General features: G+C 40.4%; 1 protein-coding gene across 2 annotated transcripts; it reads right to left on the reverse strand.

Annotated features, from left to right (window-relative positions):
- Positions 1-434: 434 nt before the first annotated feature.
- On the reverse strand, positions 435-24,220 carry LOC101860202 (la-related protein Larp4B). 2 transcript variants are annotated; one of them, XM_005109385.3, is made up of 3 exons: positions 23,036-24,220; positions 18,487-19,195; positions 435-14,843 (listed from the first exon to the last, which is right to left on the reverse strand). In XM_005109385.3, exons 2-3 carry the CDS (start codon positions 18,795-18,797, stop codon positions 13,670-13,672), a joined length of 1,485 nt encoding a protein of 494 aa, XP_005109442.1. In that variant the 5' UTR covers positions 18,798-19,195; positions 23,036-24,220; the 3' UTR covers positions 435-13,669. The 2 variants fall into 2 exon arrangements, with proteins under 2 accessions (XP_005109442.1, XP_005109443.1); XM_005109386.3 differs by having other exon boundaries at positions 22,585-24,220.
- Between the last annotated feature and the right edge of the window lie 530 nt (positions 24,221-24,750).

Consider the following 24,750-nt stretch of genomic DNA (forward strand, 5'->3'; position numbering starts at 1 on the left):
ATAGGAAAGAAGAAGCAAACCACACCAGAGCACCCGCCAACCACCCACTACTAGAGAGTAAGATTATACCAAAAGGAGGAGGAGAAATAAAGACAACAGACTAGATGTTTGATTTTGATAGGAAAGAAGGAGCAAGGAAAACCACAGCAGGGAATCCCCGCAACCACAAACAAAGAATTAAGGAGGCCCAGACCCTCAACCAAACCCCCTCTCTCATTTTTTGGTTTGTTTGAGTAAAGAGAAGCACATTGACACAATAATGGTCATTTAGTGCTGGGAAAAAGTAAGACAGACAGTAGACAGTAACAACAGAAGGAAAGTAAAGTAGGGACAACCTACAGCTCCCTCCAACCAACCCCCCCCCCTCACATACACACAAACACAACAATGGTAACAAACGACATTTTAAAAAAAGAACACCAAGTCTGACGGTATAAAATTGCATTCAGAGATATATTGAGGCCAATCTTAATGAGACACATGAATTGTACATGAAGAACATGGTGAGAGCGGCCACGTGCTGAGTGCAGCAGCACAGCCTCCAGCCGCCCGTTAACACACATCATGATGCAAACACATGCACAGACAACAAAAGTCTGTCTGTGTTTATGGTCCGAGCACATCACAAAGGGGGAAAGGGGAGGAGGGAGGGAGGGAGGACGGGGCAGGAAGGGCCAGCGATACTGGGACACTGGCCCAGTGGGCTGACAACATACATGATGTATTCTGCACAAGGAACATCAAATAGGCACCGCACACATTCTTCTTTATCAACAACGCACAAACAAAACCAACATCATGTAACACAAAAGTCCAAGAGGAAAAAAAATATCTAAATAAAAACCTTTTATCAACATTCAATCAACAACAACAAAATACAACAGAATGCAGAAGTCTTAAAAACAACTAAAAAGCCCCACACCCCTGTAACAAAGAACATGGTGAGAAGAAATGAGGCAGGACACCCCCCCCCCCCCCCCCGCCATCCTGAGCCCCCAGCTCATGAAAACGTCATGTGAAACACACACACACGAGGGGGACGAATATAATGGACCATCAACAAATTAAACAAAACCAAAATGTTGCCACAAAAAAAAAAAAAAAAAAGACCCTGTTAAGTTACAAGAGTGATAAATCTACTCCCTGGTCAAGATTTATGAATCTGATATGGGACCAAAACCTTCAACGCCCTGACTCAGCACAATCTAAAAAACAAAAACAAAAAACTGCCAATTCTTTAGATGTGACAAAGATAACTATTTAAAAAAAAATTAAATGCCCCCTCCTTAAAAAAAAAAAAAAAACAATTTGTAAAAAAACTTTGGGACACAAGAGACAATAAAGGAAAGGGCAAGGGCTATGCATGAGCCACAATGAAGGAGAAAAGAGATGAAACCTTTTTTTTCCAGATCCCCCCCCCCCCCCCCCAAGAATCTAAGTAAAACCGCCAGAATGTGAAGAACAATAACAAGTTGTGTCGTCATCAACAAACCAATTACATAATAAATGTTTCATCTCACCGCTCAGTAAACACAAAGTTTTCATCAGCCAGAAAAGTACACAGGGAACGGACCTGACAGCCAACCAAATCACAAGGAGAAAAGAAACATCAGAAATGCAGAGGAAAAAAAAAAGGAAAAAAATAGAAACCCAGAGTCCACAAAGAATTAATGCAACGGGACTTCTGAAAAGAGAGGATGGTGGGGAAGGGGTAAGGATGTGTGGCGTATCTCCCCAGTCTATCTATATCTAACGGTTAACTTACCATGTCTTCATCTAAGCATTATTAGACTTTCAAAATGCCATAAATAATCTAACCCACACATAATAATGGACTGCGTATACACAGCGCATACACATATATATATATATATATATATATATATATTATACATGTACCTCTGCCAGATAAAAAGCACAACCCCTTCACATTCTGTTCCCGTACCCTATAATAACTAATAATAACATTCCATAATATTTTCAGCTCCAAGGGAAACAAAAATCATACCTGCCAAAGGGTGGGGGGAGACTTTATAACCACAATCTATGCCAATGAAGTTGTTTGCAAGACAATGCGAGTTGAGACAAAATTCTACATGACAATACATCAAATACAAAGAATTAACACACTGTTAGGACAGTCACAACATTGCGTCACTTCTCTCTCTCTTTCTCTCAATCTCTCAAAATAAAAATTAAAAAACGAACGGCTCACTACTTTTCTCTGATACTTCCTGTGCATAAACACGCTTCCAGTAGAGTTAAATAATTATTGTAATAAAAAGGTGTTGTTCCACTCGTTTTCATAGACAGCATGAGCCAGCCAAGGCTTGTGAGAATTGGTTAATACTAGAGTTAATAATTATAATAATAAATTATTCAATTAGAAAAGATGGCCTAGCAACAAATTGTTATACATGACCTAGCAACAAGGTACCACATGGGTTGATGACAAGAACGGCACAACAGCAGACATGGGAGAGAAAAATTACACAGACAAACAGACAGATGTACATACTCACTCCAGACCATTAATTAGAATGACAGTCATTCTAAGACAATGAGACAGCCTAACACAAGGCTCACTTCCGTAGTTTGAATCAAAGAGTAACACACCATTTACCACACTGACTGACACGATAACACTATACTGGTAGAAAAAGCAAGACGGACAGACAGAAGCAGTAGGAAAGTAAACAATTTAAAATCTATCACCGACGTCAGCAACGCCCTCCAAATACCCACACTTACTGACTAAACCATTCACAAAACTCCCAAAACTATTCACAGAAAACAAATTCATGGCAACCGACGCCAGAGGACATTTATAAATGGATATATGAAGAGGCTGGTCCATCATACACCACTACTTGTCCCTGGCCACTTCCGTCCTAAACACGACACGACACAGAACAGCGGCAACGAGAAGTCATGCAACCCTCCATCTCCCAGGAGAGGCAGCGTAGCATCTAGCCTCGAGTAGTAGTGGTAGTAATATGGAGGCCATGCTAGCCATCTGTCCCAACAGAAAGAACAAAGAGAGGCAGAGTAGATCTAGCCTCCAATAGTTGTACGGAGGCCGTGCGTTGTTGGCCATCTATGTCCCAACAGAAAGTTCCCCTTTGTACAGAGTCAACGGTCCCTTCAAGATTTGCCCCAAGAAGTAAAAGAATACAGTGAACCACCAATAGAGACAAACAAAGGGAAAACTATTTTTTTTTAAAAAGAAGGTACATCATATAATTACTGAGTAGTTCAATACAAAAGGGGCCATATTTTAGTGCTGAAAGAAAGTGGAGCATTATATTTATAAAGGCCACAGAAGCCATCGCTGGTTAAAATTTAAACGTAGGAGTTTTTTTCACACCTCACTGACACAGTTTAGAACGTTAAGGCAGGCTTCCACATGCCTGTAATGGCCCACCTGGGCTGAGAGGGATACAACATCTCCGCAAAAAGACAAACTTGATATATAAATTCTCCCCAACATGGGAATCTAACCTAACTCGGGTCATACGCTTGCCGCGGCGAGGCACAGGCCCTTCCTGGTTAACATTAACAAGTTTTTCCATTACCTGTCCGGTAGTAGAAGGAAGATCTCTCTCCCGCTCCACAACCTCCACAACCGTTCTTTTAAAGTACACACACAGTCTGCTTACTATCTGCTCTTCTTTAACAGGGACATAAATCCTGCCGGGGCTACAGTTAACCCAACACCCCCCTCCCCTCTCCACCCCATCCTCAATATATATATATATACACAAAAACAAGTGTCAAGGAATCCCACGCCAGAAAGGCTAAAAATCTATTTTCTTACAATTAAGTCTAGGTGACTTAACCCTTTCAGTGCCATTCTCAACGATCGTCGAGTCAGGGGTTCAGTGCCCATCACTGACAACCAATACCGACCAGAAAATGAGGCGAACCCTGACACTTGATTTTAACCCTTGACATTTGACCTTCACATCACCCATAGCCTCATTAGTAAGAACAGACCAATCAAAATGTAAGACAGTCCCCTCTCGTTATCCCTTACACTTTTGGAGGGGCGGGGAAACAATCAATAGGATAAATATAAAAAAATGTCTCTGCTTGTCCACGCACACTAATTCTTAAAATTCTTATGAAACCAGATAACTTCATGACCAATCGATTATCATAACTTAAAAACAGATCAATATAGTACAATAATAACAACTGAGGCTGAACCCAGCACATTATGAGGGAAAAATTATACATACAAAACATCCACCACTGTGAACAGTCTCTCTCCCCCCTCCGTGTATGGATTTGTAAACAGCATTGTCATCAACAAAAGCAGTACAAGATAGATTAGATGTACATTTCATTGACAAAATAGCACAAGGAAACTGTGGGACAGTTCAGCACTACTTTCCCTTCTCTTCTCCTCTCTCCCCCCCCCCCCCAAACAAAAAAAAAAAGCACTAAATTGTTCCTAGTTTTAAAAAAGGTTTCCGTGAAAATATAGTTTTCACAATCTCTGGGAGGTAATTCTTCTAAAGAAAACCCCCCAAGACAAGACAACCCCATAACATCCAGCTCCCCCCCAATAACCGTCCATCCAAAATACATCAAGTGAGGATCTTTGCAGTGCTGAGTGTAGGCTGGCAAAGTGGGAGAGGGATGCTGAACACAGCAAGGTGGAAAAACTTAAAACTGTAGACCCACTAATTTCCTTTGAACATCCATTTACATAATTCGATTCATGCTATTCTATCATCAATCAAAATGCTTTTTTAAAAAAAAAGAAAAAAAGAAGAAAATATTTTTAAAATTCATATCTCCAGTCTGTCGTCAGGAACTCGATTTTTGTTGTGCTTGGCATGTACCAACAGCCCAACTGACCAATGCAAGTAAAGCAAGGGAGATCATCATCACAGTTTAAGGGGGGGGGGGGGTTGTGTGTATTGTTGCGCTTTGCTGCAATGGGAGACAAGAACAGGGGAAGGGTGGTGGTGGCGTAGCGTAACAAAACCATTCACTTTTCTTCGCACTCACACACCTTTTCACAACACAAAACTACACCTGAAACAAACATGACGTCAAAACCCTCCCCCCCCCTCCCCCCAGCCTTAATAAAGACCTTTTGAACAAGTAAAATCTTTTTTACAATTAATAAAGAACTCAGGAGTATAATCATTAATATCAGAGATGTTTTTTGAAAATTTAAGAGTCCCTTTTACAGATTTCTCTCAAGCTATCACAATGTCATGCAAGTAAGGCAAGCAGAACTTTGAGAAAAAAATCAAGGTCATGGTCTGAAGATTAACATCAAAAATGCTTCTTGGTGATGGCAACGGATGCAAAAACTACTTTATGATGTTATAAAAAGGGGCAAAATTCTGTAAGTTATATTCAGCAAATCAAATTTTCAAATAGTGTTCATCTCGATACTGGTATCGGCCCAATACATCAGCCTTGTTGCATGTGAGGGGATGGTCATTCTGAGGGCTGACGTACAACATGAACAATGTACAAACATAAAAATCCCCCCCAAAATACCCGACCCCTAACAGAGGCATGCCTTTGCAGACGTCATTACGAGCAAGCACGAAGAAGTACTATGGAAACACAGCAAAGGTGAATCAAAACATGGGAATTATCACATCTTTCTTGTCTGTGTGAAGCAAGTACTTCAGAGGCTTTGATTTTTCATCATGTAATAATATACCGTCAACATTCATGTAGCAGTAGTAGTACAGAAAAACAGGACTTGATGGAACCATTGAAACATCTGGAAACATTCCAGCAAAAGAACAGGCAGTGTCTTCCTGGAATATAATTAGCAAAGCTTTATGGAGATGGAATATATAGCACACGACATATATAGGGTGTTTGGGACATAAACTGACAATACTACACTCATCTTAACAACACTGAAACAGCAACGCATACACCATAACAAACCATCACTGAACACACAAGCGCATTACTTCATACATATTGACAAAGGCCCACTACAAATTTGATCAAAAGGTGATGAGAAATGCTTTTATCACAATTTTGAGCAATACAGCGGTTACAAAAAAAAAATACATGATGCATCACCATAGAGTAATATTTGCCATAAAAAGATGAAATCTACGAGAAAAAAAATTGGTGACTTTTTACATAAAGAGTTCAAATGTGCATTGGAGCTGAAACATGAACACCAAATCGGGATTCTCATTTTTAAGCACTAAAAATGCACAGAACAAACAGCTGTGATAAATACTTTCTTGTGACAATGACCAATTAACCTATGACAACGACAAACTTCAGCAAACCAGCAATTTTAGAACTTTTGGGGTTTATCACAGCTCGGCCAATACGCACATCATGTGGCAGTCGTGACATAATGAAGGTAATGTTCTTTAAAACTCACACATACACAAACATGTAAACACATACACACATAAGTGAAAAGCAAGCACACAGAAAAATTACATCAGTTGCAGTCACAACATAACGAAGTAACATTTTTTTAAAACATACACACACAGACTCATATATATGCATATGAGAGTAAAAAGCAAGCATACTGACGGGAAAATTTCACATCAACAAACGCACACGTAATACATCATCACGCATCTTATCAAAAACGCAAAAGCAACAGCAGAGAACAAACCACTGCGATGATAACACATTTTCTCGGAAACAGGGCACTCACTATCAGGGGATTGGACGATGTCCGTTGATTATTTACAATTGTCGGAGGAATAAATTCTTTTGTCACTTTTCAACATTCATCCAAGGGTGTTAAAAAAAAATTGAGCAGTTCACACTAAAGCCAATCAAATGAGAGAAACACTTGAAGTGTAGTCAATAACAGAATGGGTTGAACACCTGCTACTTTCAACACCCATAGATAATTTAAAAGACGACCTCAGAGTTCAACACCCAGCCCCGACAGAACTGAACCATGCTGGAAGAAAACCATGACAACCACACCAAACAACCAAAGTCCAAGAACACAATACCATTGCCCAGCATCATATAAAGTGAGCTAATGGTAGCATGGCCTGCCGAGACTACAGTGAAGTAGCCACAATGAGCTAGGGAAAAAGTTCTCTTACTACCCCCTGTGTTCAGAGCACCACATCAAAGAGTGGACTGGCTACGACAAACATCATACTGCAAATAAGACAACTGCGTGGAGTGGAAGAAACGGTTCGACTGTACTTTAACACTCGCAAAGAAATCAGCAAAGGTGACATAGGATACAAAAGAACAAAGAATTATACAACAGAAAGTTTTGACATGCATGTATGCACAAAAGCCCAATGCAACAAGTAGCAGTAATATGCATCATGTTTTACTAAATTTGAGATTCTCTGGGTCTAAAAAAACTTACGAAAGGAAAGATTCGTAGACAACAATTATACTGATCAAAAGTCAAAAGGTCATTTTGAGAAATACAAAAAGAGAATGAACCTGTCAAGAAACAGGAGAATCAATTCCAAACTCTGTCAGCAATCATTGAAACTTCTGACATATATCTGAATACAGTCCAAAAGGAAATAACTGTAGCAACAAAATTCAATGTCACCATCCTATTTCCATTTGCCCAAGGTTACATTTAGTAAAAACCAAAGCAACCAACAGAGCAGGTACTACATTTACTACTGCACAAAAGAGAGCAACTAGCGAAACAAAAAGGGAAAAGAGCAACCTATGAATAGGTAACTTTTTTTCTCTAACACACAGACAGTAGTCACTGAAGATGGTCCCATTGAAAATGATGGTCTGAAGTTTCTCATCGACTCTTTTATCTCCACCCCACATATAAAGCTCACCCATTACACTGAACAAACTTTCGTCTCAAAACAAACTCGCGAAACGTACATATGAGCAAGACTTCCGATTCCTAACACAGCTGCATTTTCCCACGACTTGACAGGGATGAAAGAAAGTGTCCACAAATGGCTGCAGGTTTAGCATACCTGTACACAAAGCTTGTGAACTATGAGACAGGCAAAATAAATCAATGGCCAATACAAGGAAGTCAAAATGGGAACTCTTTTAGAAAAAAAGTTAACAGTTGAAATGAAACTTGACCTCTATGAAAAGAATCTAAATATTCTCAAAAGTCACACAAACAGGCAGCACTACTCAAAACGAGACAGGCAACAACACACCATATCTCCTCAATTTGTTTTGTTTTTCTTTCCTCCGACAGAAATGAAAAAGGAGAAGCGAGGGGGAAAAAAGGACCCCCCAACCACCTTTCATCCTAATCGACAATTTAGTAAATAGTCATTTAAGTACAAACCCTTGCAACTGACGAGAGAACAGACAACAAGAAAAACAAGCACACTCGCAAAAAGACACCCAAACACACACATTTAAAAAACAAAAACTGCATTCATATAACGAACTGATATCTTCAACTGGCAAGTCAACACACTAGGATGCACATTACAACTTATTGCTCCAAAAGACCCTGTAATTCATAACATTCTCATACACTATAAGCCTCTGGTGAAGCAACAATACTTACATACACGCACACAAGCAATAACATACAAATTTTCCGCCTCTCAGGATACATTTGTTCAAGTTTACACAGATAAACTAAACAACACCTCTACCCACACCACAATAAAACAACCTCCCCCCCCCAAAAAAAAAAACCCCTCACCCAAACACTTTACAAATCAAAACACAAGAAAAAAAACAAAACAAAACAACAAACCAAAACAACCCCATTAAAGCAAAAGTGTTGGGGTGCCACTTAGACCTTATGAAACTTCCAGAAAATACTGGATTGTCACTGAAAAAAGATCTCACATCATATCCTCCCAAACAAAGATCTTCTCACATCATATCCACCAAACCAGACAGTATGAACTCAGACAGACTGTCAAAAACAAAACAAAAAGTCTGGCATATATATCAAAAGTCTCTGGAATTCTGGTGAAGCGGCACCCCTAAATCAATACACAGGAAACGGTATACTTCATCTCCATAAAAACCTGGTAATTAGCAACCTCATGAAAGCACCATTGTCAACAGATATGTTAAGAGATCAGCAACGACAGGGATACAAGGACTCGTACACATACACAAGGGCAACACGTGTGAAAACAGGCTACACATATGACGGCACACACATGACAACACACAGGCCATAAATCATAGATGTGATGACACACACATGACAACACACAGGCCATAAATCATAGATGTGATGACACACACATGCGTGACAACACACAGGCCACAAGCACAAAACACAGACTACACGCGTAATAACACATCCGACAACACACACCCCTCAACCTGGTCTGTGCTCCCTGAGCTCTGGAAAAAATCCTGTGATATATGAACGTCCAGTACACATACAACAATGCACACTGGCCAAGCACAAGCATACCACACCATGCTGTAAGTCACCATTACCTGGGAATTAGCTCATAAAAACAAAGCCTCTCACTTTTTTCCAAGATTCTTTTTCAACCCCCCAAACTATCATGGATATGAAAAAAAAAAAAAAACATCTAAACGCTTTTTTTTAAAACCTTAAATCCAAACCCAGTTTAGCAAGTAAACTCAACAGCCACAGCTCTGGAGATCAAACACAAACACCAGACCAAAATTCCAAACACAAAAAGCTATGTCCCGGTGAGAAATAATTCATGTTTAAAAAAACAACAACTAAAACTTCTCACTGTGAACCATTAGCATAACAAAATTCCAAACGAAAAATAACCCCATTTTCAATAAAAAATATTTCCAATCCCAGGGCAACTCCAACAGATAAGTGAAATGCTATGTATAAATCTCAGATGTCTCTTTCTGCTCAGAGAAAGTTCCACACACGTACTGTACGAGCTGGCACTGCGGTGAACCAACACAACCGCCATCTCTGGACGTCTTTAATAACAGGAGCTTTACGCCCCCCATCCACATAATTTAGACTAAGAGGTTTGTACATCTCCCAACCTCCCACTTTGCTTTTGCACTCACTACAAGTAAGGACGCCATCAAAATCAAACAAAATCTCTAAATTTGAAGAACTTAAAAAAAATTTTTTAAAAATAAATAACAGTGCATCTGTACTCACACAGGACTAACAACACTGCCAGATGTAAACCCAAAGGGTATAATATTACATCAAAATGGCACCCACACATTAGTTAGGCAATGATGTTGTCAGTAAATCTACACTAGCCCCCTATCCCCCCCCCCCCCAAAAAAAAGCTCAAAACCAACTAAAAAGACGCCATAACATACATAAAAATAGAACAGCCAATTTGAACAATGCCCAGAATTATTTCAAAGATCTCACACAACTTGCAACATCCTAATCCTCCCCCATCAAAAAGCTGGTAGCTGGGTGTGCACGAATTTAAAAAATATCACGACAATATTAAAAAATCAAACACAACTATGGGGCAGGAAAAAGACAAAACTTTTGATATCATTAAAGTGAGTATGAGAAAAGTGCGAGAACAAATGGCCATCTTCTTAAAAACACCTCATAATCTCCACCAAAAAAAAAAGAAAAAAAAAAAAGGAAAGAAAGAAAGAAAAGGAATAAAAGAGAGAGGGGGGAAAAAATCAAAAACAAAACAATACGGTCAGATCATAACAGCTCCACCCGTCTTGTGACATTCTCATTCTCCTCTTTACAGCTTCAAAAGAACTATGGCGCAGAAAACAATCTGTAAGTTGTTCATGGTGCTTCAAAAGATATGAATGGCGCAATTGCAAAAAAAGACATTTCTATAAATGAGTTGGGAGAGGCGGGGGTGGGGGTTACTTCTTTACAATGATGAAGGCAAGCAACTGCAACAATAACTCCTGATATAAATGGCCGAAGATTGACACTTTTTTCCAAAGAACAATAAAAATCTTTGAGGAGAAATGGAGGGAAAAATAAACATGATGACGACAAAGTACTCTTTTTTTCCACGTATATATTCATTATTTCTACACATTTACATAAACTGTCAGGTAAAAACAGCACAGTAACTATTCATATGAAACTAGCAAGTATCATCATCAGCAATAGCTGGTTAATCTAGAAGAGGAACTTACTAACACAAATAATTTATTTCTAGTGTTAACCTAACCCTTCCTGTGCATTACACTAACAAAATAAAACCTAAAACCTTTCCTTCCGTCTTGACTTTGATTAACAAAACTTTGAAAGTCAGAAATAAAATACCATGTACCCCCCCATACACTCAATGAAGTGTAGGAAATTTGGAGAACAAATTACAAATGATATGGTGAAACACCGTGCTCCAGCTCTGTATTCCCAATGGTGAAGTGCAGGTGACACAGGTCGCCATCAGGCAGCAAAGTGCTGTAAACCAAACCCCCATCCAACCCCATGGCGGTTTTCAAGATCTGCTCACAGCCTTGAACAAATGTACTGTATAAAAACCCAACTTAAAAAAGAAAGTCTCTCCACCACCCCTCCTCCATACTCCATGTGCTGGGTCAACATCTCCACTTTCTTCCAGGACAAAAAGTTAAAAGTAAGAACATTATTTAAAGAGTGGACACTCTTTGGATCATGTACAAAGTCTGAGGTTTTGCAGCCAATACTTCTATCCACACGAAGGTGGGCACACATTTTCAAATTCGCAATGACTAAAAACCATACAATAACAAGGGGAAAAAACAATTGAAAAAAAAAAAAAAACTGTAACAAAGCCAATTGTGGTCCAATTTTGGTAAAAAGAAAGCGAGAAGTCAAAACAACAACCTTTGACAAAATCCACACAAGATGAACCAGCAGCCAGATCCAGGTCATCGTACAGTCAGCCGTGAGCATTGCAGACTCCACAGTAACAACCATCATCATATTTAAGTTTTCAAAAAAACTTTAAAAAACACCTTTGTTTACTTGGAAACGGACATGTTTCTCTGTAAATAACTTGTCAATGATGAAAAAGGAATGAGTGGTGAACCAAAAATTTTAAAAAAAGAAAAGAAGAATACAACAGTGAAAATCTTATGATTTTATGAACTATTCACAAACTAAACACTGTGATTTGTGCTCCTTACTACATTCCAGAACGGTGTAACATCTATTATATCTATAAGACGGGGGAAAAAATAAGAAAAAAATCAACTACACAATTCAAGGTGCACAGACCCTGGAGTGCGCAGAAGCAGCAGCAGTATTGCAGGACTTTACATGTTTGTCTCTCTGTAACTGAAACCTTTGAGAGTACAATGGTAGAAACTGCAAGGCAGAACAGAAATTTATCAGGAAAGTGAAAAGCAAATTTTGGTCAGAGATGAACAATCTTAGCAAATTGTTTTCCCCATAAGCAGCAGGTAATTTCCTCCGGAATTTCAAGGGAGTAGCTTCAAAAGACATACTATACTCCTAAAGAGTGGAATTCACAAAACAAATCAGCAACAACGAAATAAAAGGATAAATGTGCTTTTAAACACAAAAATCTTATGAAGAGCCGAATTTTGCCATCTAAGGAAACAATTCTTCACAATCATTTCCTTTAAAAAAGTACAATCACACTCCGTCGAAAACGAAGAAGTTAAAAACAACATAAAATCTTAAAAATGAACATTCTAAACAGCAACTGAGAAGCTAAATGCAACACCAACCAACTCATGATGCCAAAGATCGAAGAAAACTGAATAACAAAGGTGCACAAACTGAAAAAAATTCCTCTTTCAACTTGACCAATCTGAACCAATGGGAGAGTACAAAACAAAGAGAAAGGGAACGATGAATTTTTTTAAAAACCCAACCTTCTCCCAAATGTGAAGAACGCTTGTGGGGCAGTGAAAATGGTTCAATCATCTTTAAAAGAACTGCTGCCTAAGGCTTACTTAATAATGGAAAATAAATGAGTTTACAAAGAGAGTGTTTAGTCAGTAAAAATCTGAATTGTTAGTCATATTAATTTTTAAAATTCCACATCTCTTTCATCTTCATATCTGCAACATTTACTTGAACCAATAAATTGAAAAAAATGTTACAAAGAAGCATAAATGGATCAAAAACATTACATCTTGTATCATAATTTAAAAAAGGAGGCAGAGTTAAAAGACATAAGTCCTTAACATTGATTTCAAAATTACCAATTATTATTTAAAGGAAAACGACAACTCTAAAATCCCTCCCCAAACCTAATAGAAAAAAAAGAGAGTTCTCCCAAGAACCCAAGAGAAGAAAAACTCTTCAGCAAAAATTGAAGGTAAAATTTACATTTGGAAAAAAAAAAGCAACATAAAATTGTTAAAAAGGAAAAGGGCAGTCTCCAGTTTTTCGTCTTATCAGACCTTTACTTCTTTCCTTGGCAGTATAATCATCACATCCCTAGAACAGTAGTCAAATCACTTGTCAGGTAGCCATTGTAAGTTACATCTATTTCCCTTATACTTCATTTCTAGCAAGCAAGCAGAAAGCATGTACCAAGCACACAAGAATGCCTTAAGATAATATTAAAAATAAATCCCCAAAAAAGTTCTATTAGTCTAGCTCAAAAAGAAAATGGGGGGGGAGAAATGCAATAACTAAACTTGATACTCTTTGGATACAACACTAGCACACTCTTGTGAAAGAAGCTGGCACTTATCCATTGCCAGAGCTGTCACTAACGGACTATAATATGGTTTAAAAAACCCAGACATTTAAGGCATGAGGCAAAGCGCACCAAATCAGCACACTTCACCTCACTCACTTCACTTCTTTGACAGGACTCTGCCCGTGCCTGCCTCCACCACCGCCCCCTCCCCGGCTGCCCTGGAATTTACTGCTGTTGTTGATCTTCCCACTCCCAGTGGTCCCACTGCTGCTGTTGTTGCTGCTGCTGTTGCTGTTGAAAGTGGTGGTGCTGGAAGCGATGACAGCAGAAGAGGAAGCTGGGGGAGGCTGTGGCTGCTGCTGCGAGGAAGCAGGAGGTGGGGGCGCGGAGAGAGAGTTGGAGTGGTCGGTGGCTGGGGGGTGGGTGCTGAAGGCTTGCTGGAGGTGAGGGGGGAAGGACGAAGGCGGCGGGGGCGGGGGGTGCTGCATCTGCTGCTGAATCTGCTCCGGGGTCGGAGAGTTCTGGGAGATCTGACCAGGTGGGCCGCCACCAGCGCCGTTCCCGGCACTGCCCATTGGAGGAGGAGGCATGCCGTTCACCTTGGTGGGCGATGTCGAGCGATGGTCGTAGCTGTTGTAGCCGTTCTCCTCAGGGAAGCCGTTCATGTAGCCGTTCTGGTAGGCGTAGGAGCTGCTGCTAACGCCACCACTGCCGCCCTGGCCCGCGTGATGATGATGGTGCTGTTGGTGGTGCTGGTGGTGGTGGTGGTTGCTGCTGCCGTGGTGGTTTTGATGGTGGTGGTGATGATGATGATGCTGGTGATGGCCGCTGTGCCCACTGCCACCACCCCTGTGGTGCTGGTACCCGCTTCCACTCGAGTGGGAGCCCGTGGCCAGGTGAGAGCTGGCGTTGACCGTGCCATTGGCAACAAATGTGCCCTTCCCGCCCGAGCTCTTCCCATAGTAATGGTAGCTGCTGCCGCTTCGCTTGTTGTGGGGGTGCCACAGAGAGTGTGGGGGCTTGCCCTTGCCGCGGGGCGACACGTCATACCCCGAGGGTGGGGAGCTCGACATGTTGTAGTGCATCGTGCCATTCATCCGGATGGCCATGGTAAATCCGCCCGGGGAGCCATCTGGGTACGGGTTGGGGATGTGCATCTCCGTCGAGTGAATCGGGTGGATGACCACCGTCTGCTTCTTCAGGTACAGGTCCCGCGCATTCTCCACCAAGTCATCGATGTCCAGATTCTGAGTCTGGTTGTCTAGAGTCCCGGAGGTTTGGTCCTTCTTAGCGACAGTGTGATACGAGCATTTCAAATCCCCAAATCTGATGACAAAAAAAAAAAAGTTCACAAATAAAAAAAAATCAAACAATGAAAAATGACCAATATCAGAACATACATGTCAAAACATTCCAGAAAAAGTAATTCAACTAACAAATATCACTTTCAACAGTGGTAAAAGATGGATACATGATAGCAAGTGTCACATTGATGCAGTTGGACATCAAGGAACTAATGGACTGACTGTGAATAATAGAAAAAAACTAAAACATCAAATATTCACATGAAAAGGTGTAAAAACATTTTCAGGAAAACTTCACAAAAGCAGCATGCTAATCATTTGGGAAATAAAACTAACACTTAAAAAATAATAATAGATAGCATTTGTATAGCGCATATCCCCGCTCAGCAGCAGGCTCTATGCGCTTTACACTATATTATTACCCCAGCAGACCATAGAACACTCCGAAACATTCTCAGCTTCCCGGGAAGCATACAGTGCGAGCAGCCGATTAAGCGCTCAAACACTAACAAACTGACAAGATCTTTCGCTGTCTATAGCCGGGTACCCATTCCCACCTGGGTGAAGTGAGGAAAATTCGTGTAAAGTGCCTTTCTCAAGGACACAACGTCGGGCCCTTGATGGGATTCGAACCCACGACCTTACGGTTGCGAGTCCGAGAGCCTAACCACTAGGCCACCGACGCCACACTTAATCCCCCTGAGTCTTTTCCTGACCAACATGCTCACTGCAAACACACACACACTGAACAGCTTGATGCTACAAATTACATTGACTCATAAAAATCTCTTCTTTTGTCACATTTCACGTCGACTAACAAGAAGATCTAAGATGTACAATGTCAATGCAGATGGTTGTGTTGTTTGTTACATACATAAGAAACCTCATTATTCAGTAAAGATCTGAAACCTAGGAAGTATTCCTCGTCTTTCGGACAGCAAAAACACTTAAGTTTTTAGAGCTGGGACAGGCAGCTTGTTTTGTCCTGGGAAGCATATTCTTATCTGAGCATTTTCTGTCTTCAACTTTCAAAGAGTTTTCACACAACCCTATGCACTCAGAACTAGTGAGTTCATCCCTGTCATAGACAACTAGGCGCTTGATAAAGACTTAAAAGAGTGTAAATGGACTGTATGCGGTTAACACACCACCAACAAAAGTGGCCTCTAAATAGACTGGCAGAGCAGAGATAGCAAAGCAGCTTGGACTCATGTCTGTCATGGCCAACCAGGGATGAGAGGAACAGACAGCAACCCAGCAGTAGCAGGAACACTGACCTGAAGCTACTCGGTAAAACAAACTCTTCCACACAGGAATCGAACATGCGCCTTTTTCAGTGTTAGTCTAACCACCACAAATGCATGTGTATAATAAATAGTGAGAATAACCTGGAAAATACAGTGGAACATGCACTAAATAAAATGGCCATCTATATGAAGACATCACCTATAACAAACAACCACTTCCCATTTCCTCCCGTGCGAGTATGTCTTATATTTTAATGATACTGTCATTATTTTTTTTTACTGAAAGGTGTCCACTGCCTACGACAACTTGGTACCACCTTTCTCCTCAACAATGGGTGGCAGTCTCTACATTTCAACTACATATCCCAAAGAATTGAGGTGCCTGCATGCAAAAAACAAACAAAACTGACAACCCCCTTGTTCCAACCACATGGTAAAAAAAACCCCACCGTACCTCATGGCAACATGACCACAGAATCCCAAAAACCCGATAGTTGCTCACTAACCAAATACAAAGTAGGTATTCCTTAAAATGGGTGGAAAAAAGGTTAAGTGGGTAGATCTTTCTGATGATCCACACAACATGGCAGGAAAATCCTCTTGAAGATCAAGGATGATCTAGGAGGTGCTTCTGCGAGGTGATAGGGGAGGAAACAGTGGAAAGTCTTGAGATGTGGAAAATGAAAAAATGAGGGAGAGATGGCGGCTACTGGTATAATATGAAAGGTTATAAGGTATAATGATGGCCATTCACTCAAAGAATCCCACATCTTTTTGGATCAAGCCAACAACCTACTACCTTGATAACAAAAACAAAGTTACCCTCTTTCTAAACAATTTTATATTAATCCCCGAAGGTATCGAAAGTCTCATAAATATGACTAATTTTTAAGGCACCTTGCATCTTAACTCAATGAACCCCGACCTCTGGAGCCCAAAATAACCTGTCCCCTGGCTTCCTGAGTAAAAAATGTCTATACACCTAAAAACAGAAAAGTTTATTCAACCAATGTATTTCCTCTTTTTTTAGCTGCCCTGACTATACTATTTACTATTACAATAGTTACAACAAACCTACAAGTTCTTTTGACATCATTTTCCCCCTTTTTATCCATGTACACAGACTACTGTTCTACGATAGACTATACACTGATATATCGGTACTTCGGGGCAGGGGTTGGTAACGTGCACACCCAATATTGGTGTCACAGGTTAATTAGTTTAGATTAGTATGGGCTTTTACGGTGCTCGCAACTGCATATGGTCATATGAGCGCGCGAAACAAGTTGGTTTTTTTTCCTCAACTATCCATTTCTCGGCTTGATACTGGTCAATATTTCTATTAAAAAATTTTTAACGCCAAAACTCGAGTGTAAATAGGCTTTAGATTTAAAGGTAAATTTAAAATAACTTTCTGAAAAACACTTTAAAATTTCAAACAATCTATTTCATATCTTTCCATAAAGGATAATGGCCTTTATAAAATCTAAAATTCTGTTGGGAACGACGGAAAAAATGTCTTGCATCCGACACAGAACAGCTTCTCTGCTCCTTTAAGGAGGTATTTGTGTGTTAGGGCCGTGTGTCCAATGTGTAATAGAGTAAAAATAACTGTCTCTTCTGGAGAGGCCCGAAAGATTTCGCGGTCCCACAGGTTAATTAGGTTAAACCATGTTTTCTAAGCTTTTAAAATAATACATAATACAAACATCCGCATTACAGTTCACCACAGTTGAAGCATTTAGTTGTTAGTTTTTTTATGAACCTCTCAAATAAAGAGGGAAAGAGAGATAGTGTGCCAGAAGTCACTGACTTATGACTATAACCAAGCATGCTCAACCTCTTTTATTAGTTCAAATTTCAATAGTAAACAAAAATGGATTGTGGATGGTGGTAGGGTCGTCTTATGCTATGTGTCATGATGCGGTGGAATGAGGTGTTAGTCAATTTTGGGACATATATGGACCTATTGGTATCATCTTAAAGCTTGTCCATTTGCTTTGCTTCTGAAGGAAAAAATTATATCCATTTATCTATATTTTGTACATTCAAGTTATTGGTGACTTCAGGAGGTGGGGGTTGCCTGGTTTCAACTGTAAAATTAGCGAGAAAATGGCCACCAAAATTGCGTTACTTCCTTAGCTGGAGTCCATGAAAACGGACAATTAATATCTTTTACGCCTTTAATCAACATTTGGGTAAAAATCCACACAGAAATATTCTTTAGTGGGCATGAAAGGTGTTGAGCCAAAAAACAAATTTCAATATAAAAATTCCAAAACCTGCGAGAAAACATGTTTCTTCACTTTTTCATTATTTTAAAGAGCGTCTGATTTCACCATGCTGCCTCACATTATATTTTATTTCATGGTTAACAAAAATTAAATATATCAAAACTTTTCAGTAGAGTGCACTTACTTGCAAACAACTTCTAGCGGGTCTACCCAGAGTGTTAGCTCCATTGGCAGGTTGAAATCCTCATGATTGACACCGACATCGGTGCACACTTTCTCTAGGACTGGGTCCAAAGGCTCGTCCGGGCAGATGCGGATGCAGCGGTACGCCTGCCCCTTGGTTGGGCAACTCTCATGCCAGTGGTCTCGAAATCTCTCCTCCAAAACTTCTGATAAATGCTGCTTGAATTCGCTGACCTTATCCGTACTGATGTTGTCGTGGGCTAGGAAAATCCGTGACAGGAATTCCGCAGCAGCATTTATTTCCGGTTTCATCTCACTAAGGAGATAATGTTTGGTATTTCCGATCTCCTTGATTTTAACTCACCAAACCAGACGCAGTGATTCCCACAGTTAAGCCGGCAAAGGAAAGCTGATGCAGAGGATGATGGGCAGTAGCCGTTGTGATAAGAGGACAACGGAGGGGGGTAATGTTTGAATAGGCTGATCTGACTGAAGGGTCCAGTCTCTTGCTTGTCAAGTGTAATGCTTTCCTCACCCAGAGTCGCCACCTTTGCTAACGGTGGGGCAACTGCTAAGTGATAAATTTCTGTTGTACTATTTCTCTCACAAAGTGAAAACAATGGAGCTCTAAAGACTAGCATGAAGGCGGCTACGGGAACATGGGTCCCATAAAATACTGTCACATCAGCAGGAGGAAGCACATCGAGACGCTGGGGAAAAACAAAAACAAAACAAATTAAACGATAATTTTAAAATTTTCAAGCAAAGTTTGAACACAAAAACATCTTTCTCAGCTTCAAAACACTATTAACCCTTCCAGCCCCAGCCATTTTTGTGCACTTCCCTACCCCAGTCCCAGCCAATACAGCGGTATTTCAGAGAAACTGGCATGCATTCTAAAAAGTGATCTAGTATCTTTGTAATGAGGTTTAGGTAATAACATAGAACAGTGTTCAAAGGTAAATGAACGAATATAATGAAAATTACAGTTTAAACAGGTTCGCTAATTTAGAAAAATGCGCAAAATTGGTATCTCCCAAAACTGAGAATATACGCTCATGGGATGGTGAGAGGTACAAGCTCTGCTGAAAATATACGCGCTGGGGCTGGAAGGGTTAAAAGACAATTCTTTTCTTATTCTGGCAATGCAATAACTCATGTATATGCAGGAAACAAGACTTATTCAGATACAAATAGACAACATCCCTCAGATTGACAGCCCTACAGTAAAAAAACAAACTGCTCTGACATCAACAAAACAAAACTTATTTCTGTAACCCGAGTTAAAAAGGACCAAAAACCAAAATTGACTGAAATGCATTGATATGCAATATAAAGAGAACAAGAGACACATACAGGCGATATCCCAAAAGATTACATGATGGTTGTTAGGGAGGAATCCTCGGGGGGGGGGGGGGGGGATTGTAGATTGTAATGTTTGGACAGGCTGATCTAATTGCTCCAAAAACGCAGACACACAGAACTGGAAATGCATGCCAAACTTCCAGGCAAATGTTTGGCCCACAAAGAGTTGAAACACTACAAGAGAAGCGAACAGTACTCCCCTATCCCAAAATAATCGGGCGTGTGAGTATATGTGTGTACAAGGGGGTATGCTCACCCCCTCACAGTCGTGGCCATATGAGTGTTCTGCACAGCAAAATTTACTCCAGGTTGACTCTCAATCAAAGCAATGCATCTGTGTCCGGGAGTGACAGTAAAAACCTACCCAACTTTGCAAACTGACTTCAAGTTCTTCAGGAAAGTTTAGAATGGCAAGAATACAGTGAGAAACTATCAGCCCACCATTGCATACAATTTTTTTCCCATCAGAGATCCCTTTAGACATCTTGACCAAACATTCTACACGACAAAAACCCACTCAAAGGAAAAACTTTTACACAAGGGCATATGATGTGATCAGAATAAGGTCACAACATGAACCAACTCCAAACCAACACATCTAAAAATAGAAAAGAAACTGAACTGAAAGAGCCACATATTAACTTTTGCCATCAGATGCAACATGAATCATACTGCACTTCTCACTAATTTTCTAAATGTCTACACAATCAAATAACAGTAGCCTAACTGATTGATTCCCTGTTACCCCCCCCCCCCCCCAATGCTTTTTGGTGCTGTGTGACCATTCACATTGCAAAAGTAGACAATCAATTAAGTCAGTGTCTCACTTTTGTTCATTAAGTCGTGAGACTTGATTTGGTCTAAGTTTTGATCAATGTGAAATATATATAAATATATATACACCTCGTAAAAATAGTAATATTAGATCTAGAGTCTAGTAGACTATAGCCTGCAGAAACAAAACTAAAGGTTTTATTTATTCAGACTCAGCTTCTTAGTGAGTTATGCGAGTGCAAGGACGTTACATTATTAAAACGTCGTCCGAGGACTTTACGTAAAATTGCCTACTAAGACTGTGTAATTTAATTGTGTCCAGAGTCAAAAGACTGCACTGTCATTAGATCTACCCAATGGCAGGGTGTAAGTACATGGGTCTTTCCACCACCACTACAGCATCATAATTACTTCCACCACCATTTGTCGGCACTTCTTGGAAATATGGTGGTCCCGTGGTCCCGACTTTTGCTACTGAAATATCGATACTGATTTAAATAGTCGGTATCAATGTTTTATGTTTTATCAGCAGCCTAGATCTAGAATCTAGATCTAGATCTAAATCTAGCCTACAAAACGAGCAGTAAAATTTCACTTGTTTTTCATAAGGCAAGGGGGGTTGCCCCCCTGACTTAAAAAAAAACAAAACATGGGGTGTTTCAGGGGGGCATGCCCCTCTGAATTTGACCACGATATGATATGTTTTGCAATTAAGTTTGAAAGGCTATCTCTCCGGCACGCGAATCAAAAAGTAATCGTTAGACTTAGAACCAGAAGTAATCGTCGTTGAAGTCAAAACTAGATTCTAGATTTTCTCTGGGTCTGTCACAAAAGTCGGGACCACCATGGACCAAGTAGTGGCCCATTTGGCTTTCCACATGTTTAATTTTATTTTGTTGTGTGTTATAGTTTTTTTCTGTAATTATTTTTTTTTATCACATCACACAAAACCGACAGCAGCAAGCCGAAAGAGCGAGATCACTCCGCGCAGTCTCATTGGCCGACATAAGATGTCGGTAAGATTGTACTTTACCGGACCACCGGTCGGAACTACTTTCGCTATGGCGCCACTGGTGCCTAGTGGCCTGCTATTCTTCGTTTCCGAGCTCCCCTACTCACTCTCCTACTCAGTTTTCTACATCCTCACTCTTCAACTGCCAGCAATCGACTGACGTCTCTTACCGGGTTTTTCAGTCATCACGACTGTGCCACCGTGCCCTTTGACCCATGACCCTGACATCTTGAGGCTAATTGGTCAATCTTATCACGTGGTCCACTATTCTTATTTGCTCGCAACTCTGCTGGGTGGCCTAGGCCTACTCCTGGTCCGGCAAAGTACAATTGAGGGCTAAAGATGCACACGACAGCTCATTTGCATAATTGCAACCCCCTCGGCCCTGCTCGCGACTTGGCGAGTATCTACCCCGATTGTCCGCTCATGTTATTGTTTATAATATGTGTGTGTCAGTGTCTTTAAATTATTGTTGCCAGGGGGGTACCCCCTGAAACCCCCCCTCCGAGATGTCTGTTGGTAGTTTGCAGTTGAAGGGTGATGATGTAGGTAAGTGAGCAGGAGAGTGAGTAAATGGGGAGCCCCAAAAGGAACAATGAAATAGCGGACGACCAGGCACCACAGTGAAAGTAGCCCTGAACGGTGGCCACCGGTGGTCCGGCAAAGTACAATCTTACTACTATCAAGACTTCTGGCTAAATCTAGATCTAGATCTAGATCTAGACTTTAGACTAAAGTTTTAGATAGACTTTCTCTAGATCCACAAAATAGGCTGTAAATCACCGACTTTGGCACCACAGCACAGCCACATGGCATTTTAATCTTACCCTGCCCATGACCATTTTCATCTAAAATTAATATTAAGGTAATCTTTTACTGTCAGAAATGACAAAACCGTAGCCAGTGCAAAAGGTGTATTCTATTAAATTTGTCTTCCCGAAAAATCACCTGGATGTGCCTTGACCAATAAAAGTGCTGAAGTCCAAGAAGTCCAGTGCAGAGCCCAGCCAAGCTGCCGAGACCACACACTATTTATAACCGTGTTTGTAAAGACAAGCCAGGCAGCTTACTGCTATTCTTTTACACTGAACGTTTACAATATTGACTCAGTAGTAAAACGACTACATTACTTCAGCTTTGATGATGTACACTGGTCAAACGATGATCTAATGAGAGGAAATTATGACCCAGAGGGTTAACCTACGGTGTGGAACCTTCCAACAAAGACTGCGCAGATTACAAAAATAGCACAACATCCGCCATGACAGGTTAGTAAAAACGCGAGTATCTCAGGGATTTCCCTGCACTCCTCACAAGATTTAAGGGTCTCTGACAACTGTTAATAAACACCAATTAGTCAATAAACATTTTTTTTTCAAGAAAGTTGAAATATACTCACAAAACGAAACACTGTATGAGACGAAACAGGAAAAAAAAACTCTACACTCAAAAGCCCGAGCAGGAATGTTTTGCTTATGAGAAGCTACTAGCCAATGAAACGAAGCTGATTATAAGGCAGCGCCACCATGCGAGGGAAATTCAAGGTCAATTAGAGTTACTGGTCTTTCGCGGTTGAAAAACGTAAACAAAATAGAAATTTAAAATACTTATATTTCTTCCACGAGAATAAAATGTCAAGGGGACAATTAGGCACAATGACATTACAAAAGAATTAAAGTGTTTTGAACAGAGTTAACGTTAAAAAGCATGGTACTCATAGAAAAAGCATGGTCAAGTTTTCTTACACCCGCTGTGCTTTGGCGACGTGAAATAATGTCACCAAAACTCTCACTGTCACCAAGAAAACGAATGGAGTCGAATCCTCTCCTTTTCTCTTACCTACTAGATCTAGGTGATCTAGGTCAATGATACACTAGGATCCAAAGAATGCCAAAAACAAAAATCCCCTATCATTGTCAAAATCCAGGTCCTTCAGTAGCCTATGATTTCGGGTTATAAGTTATAGGCTCATTCACCAGCACTCATGACCCTCCCCTACGACTGAGACAACATCGTATCGTAAAAGAATGTACAATCATTGGTAACAATGTGTCTTTACCTAGGCTTCCTCCTAGGTCTTTACTGAAATAATTTATCTGACTTTGCTCTTTTTTCCCAGTAAAACTCTCTTGGTTGTCTTCTGTCACCTATTTTGACGAGACAGTCTGCCCTTTAGCGGAAGCAGCTGATAAATATGATATAAGTCTCTCTTTACGAGGGCGTTGGCCCTGGCCTTCGTATTTATAAATGTAGGCTACCCAGAAAAGTTTTACCTTACTATCTGCAATGGCAAGGACTTCAAGACCCTATGACGTACACTGCACGTTTCTAGGTTAGTTGTTTTAGTAAAGTTTCACACGGCGCTCGGCAACTGCTTAAATAATTGTAGGCCCCATGAGTCTGTTGCTTAATTCGCATTGCCTCTCGCCAGTCTGCATACACCATAATGTGTGCTTCTTCACTTTTTCGAGAGTACTCATCGAGTCAATGTAGTCTTGCAAGAGTTCAAAATATTAACTCAATAGAGATTTCTCTCGTGAAATTTTCCAGGCTAACTAAGCCATTTTCCTAAAACTTTCTAAAAGAGGAAAATATCGACGGTCGAACTGGTTGTACTACCGCTTCTTCTGATCACTAGGCCACCCCTGTGCTTTGACAGTCAGTAAACTGAAATCCAATCCTAGCAGCAGACATGCATCTCATAGAGGATGAGAAAAGAAGAAAACCCTAAATAGAGAGAAAAATACAGAGGGGTGGGAGAGAGAGAGAGAGAGAGAGAGAGAGAGAGAGAGAGAGAGAGAGAGAGAGAGAGCAAAAGAAAGGGCCATGTCATCAATAAATGTAAGTGAGGAAATCGTGCACGCATAAGATAAGCTGCTGCAAGGACAGACAACCATTACACGCTGTCAACAAACTATGATGAGACGGTGGTTCGGTACAAGAGCTATCTTTCCACTTGAGTGGAGAGTGAACTTGCGTCTGTGGAAGTTGCAACATAAAAGTAGAATGAGAGTGAGGAGAGCGAGGAGAACGAGACAGACCGATTGACAAGCTTAATTCATTTTACAAACTAATTGGAAGAATAACTAAACTTAAACTCTCTCTCTCTCTTTC

Source organism: Aplysia californica, unplaced genomic scaffold (assembly GCF_000002075.1).
Source record: "Aplysia californica isolate F4 #8 unplaced genomic scaffold, AplCal3.0 scaffold00774, whole genome shotgun sequence".
In the NCBI taxonomy this organism is placed as follows: Eukaryota; Metazoa; Mollusca; class Gastropoda; order Aplysiida; family Aplysiidae; genus Aplysia; species Aplysia californica.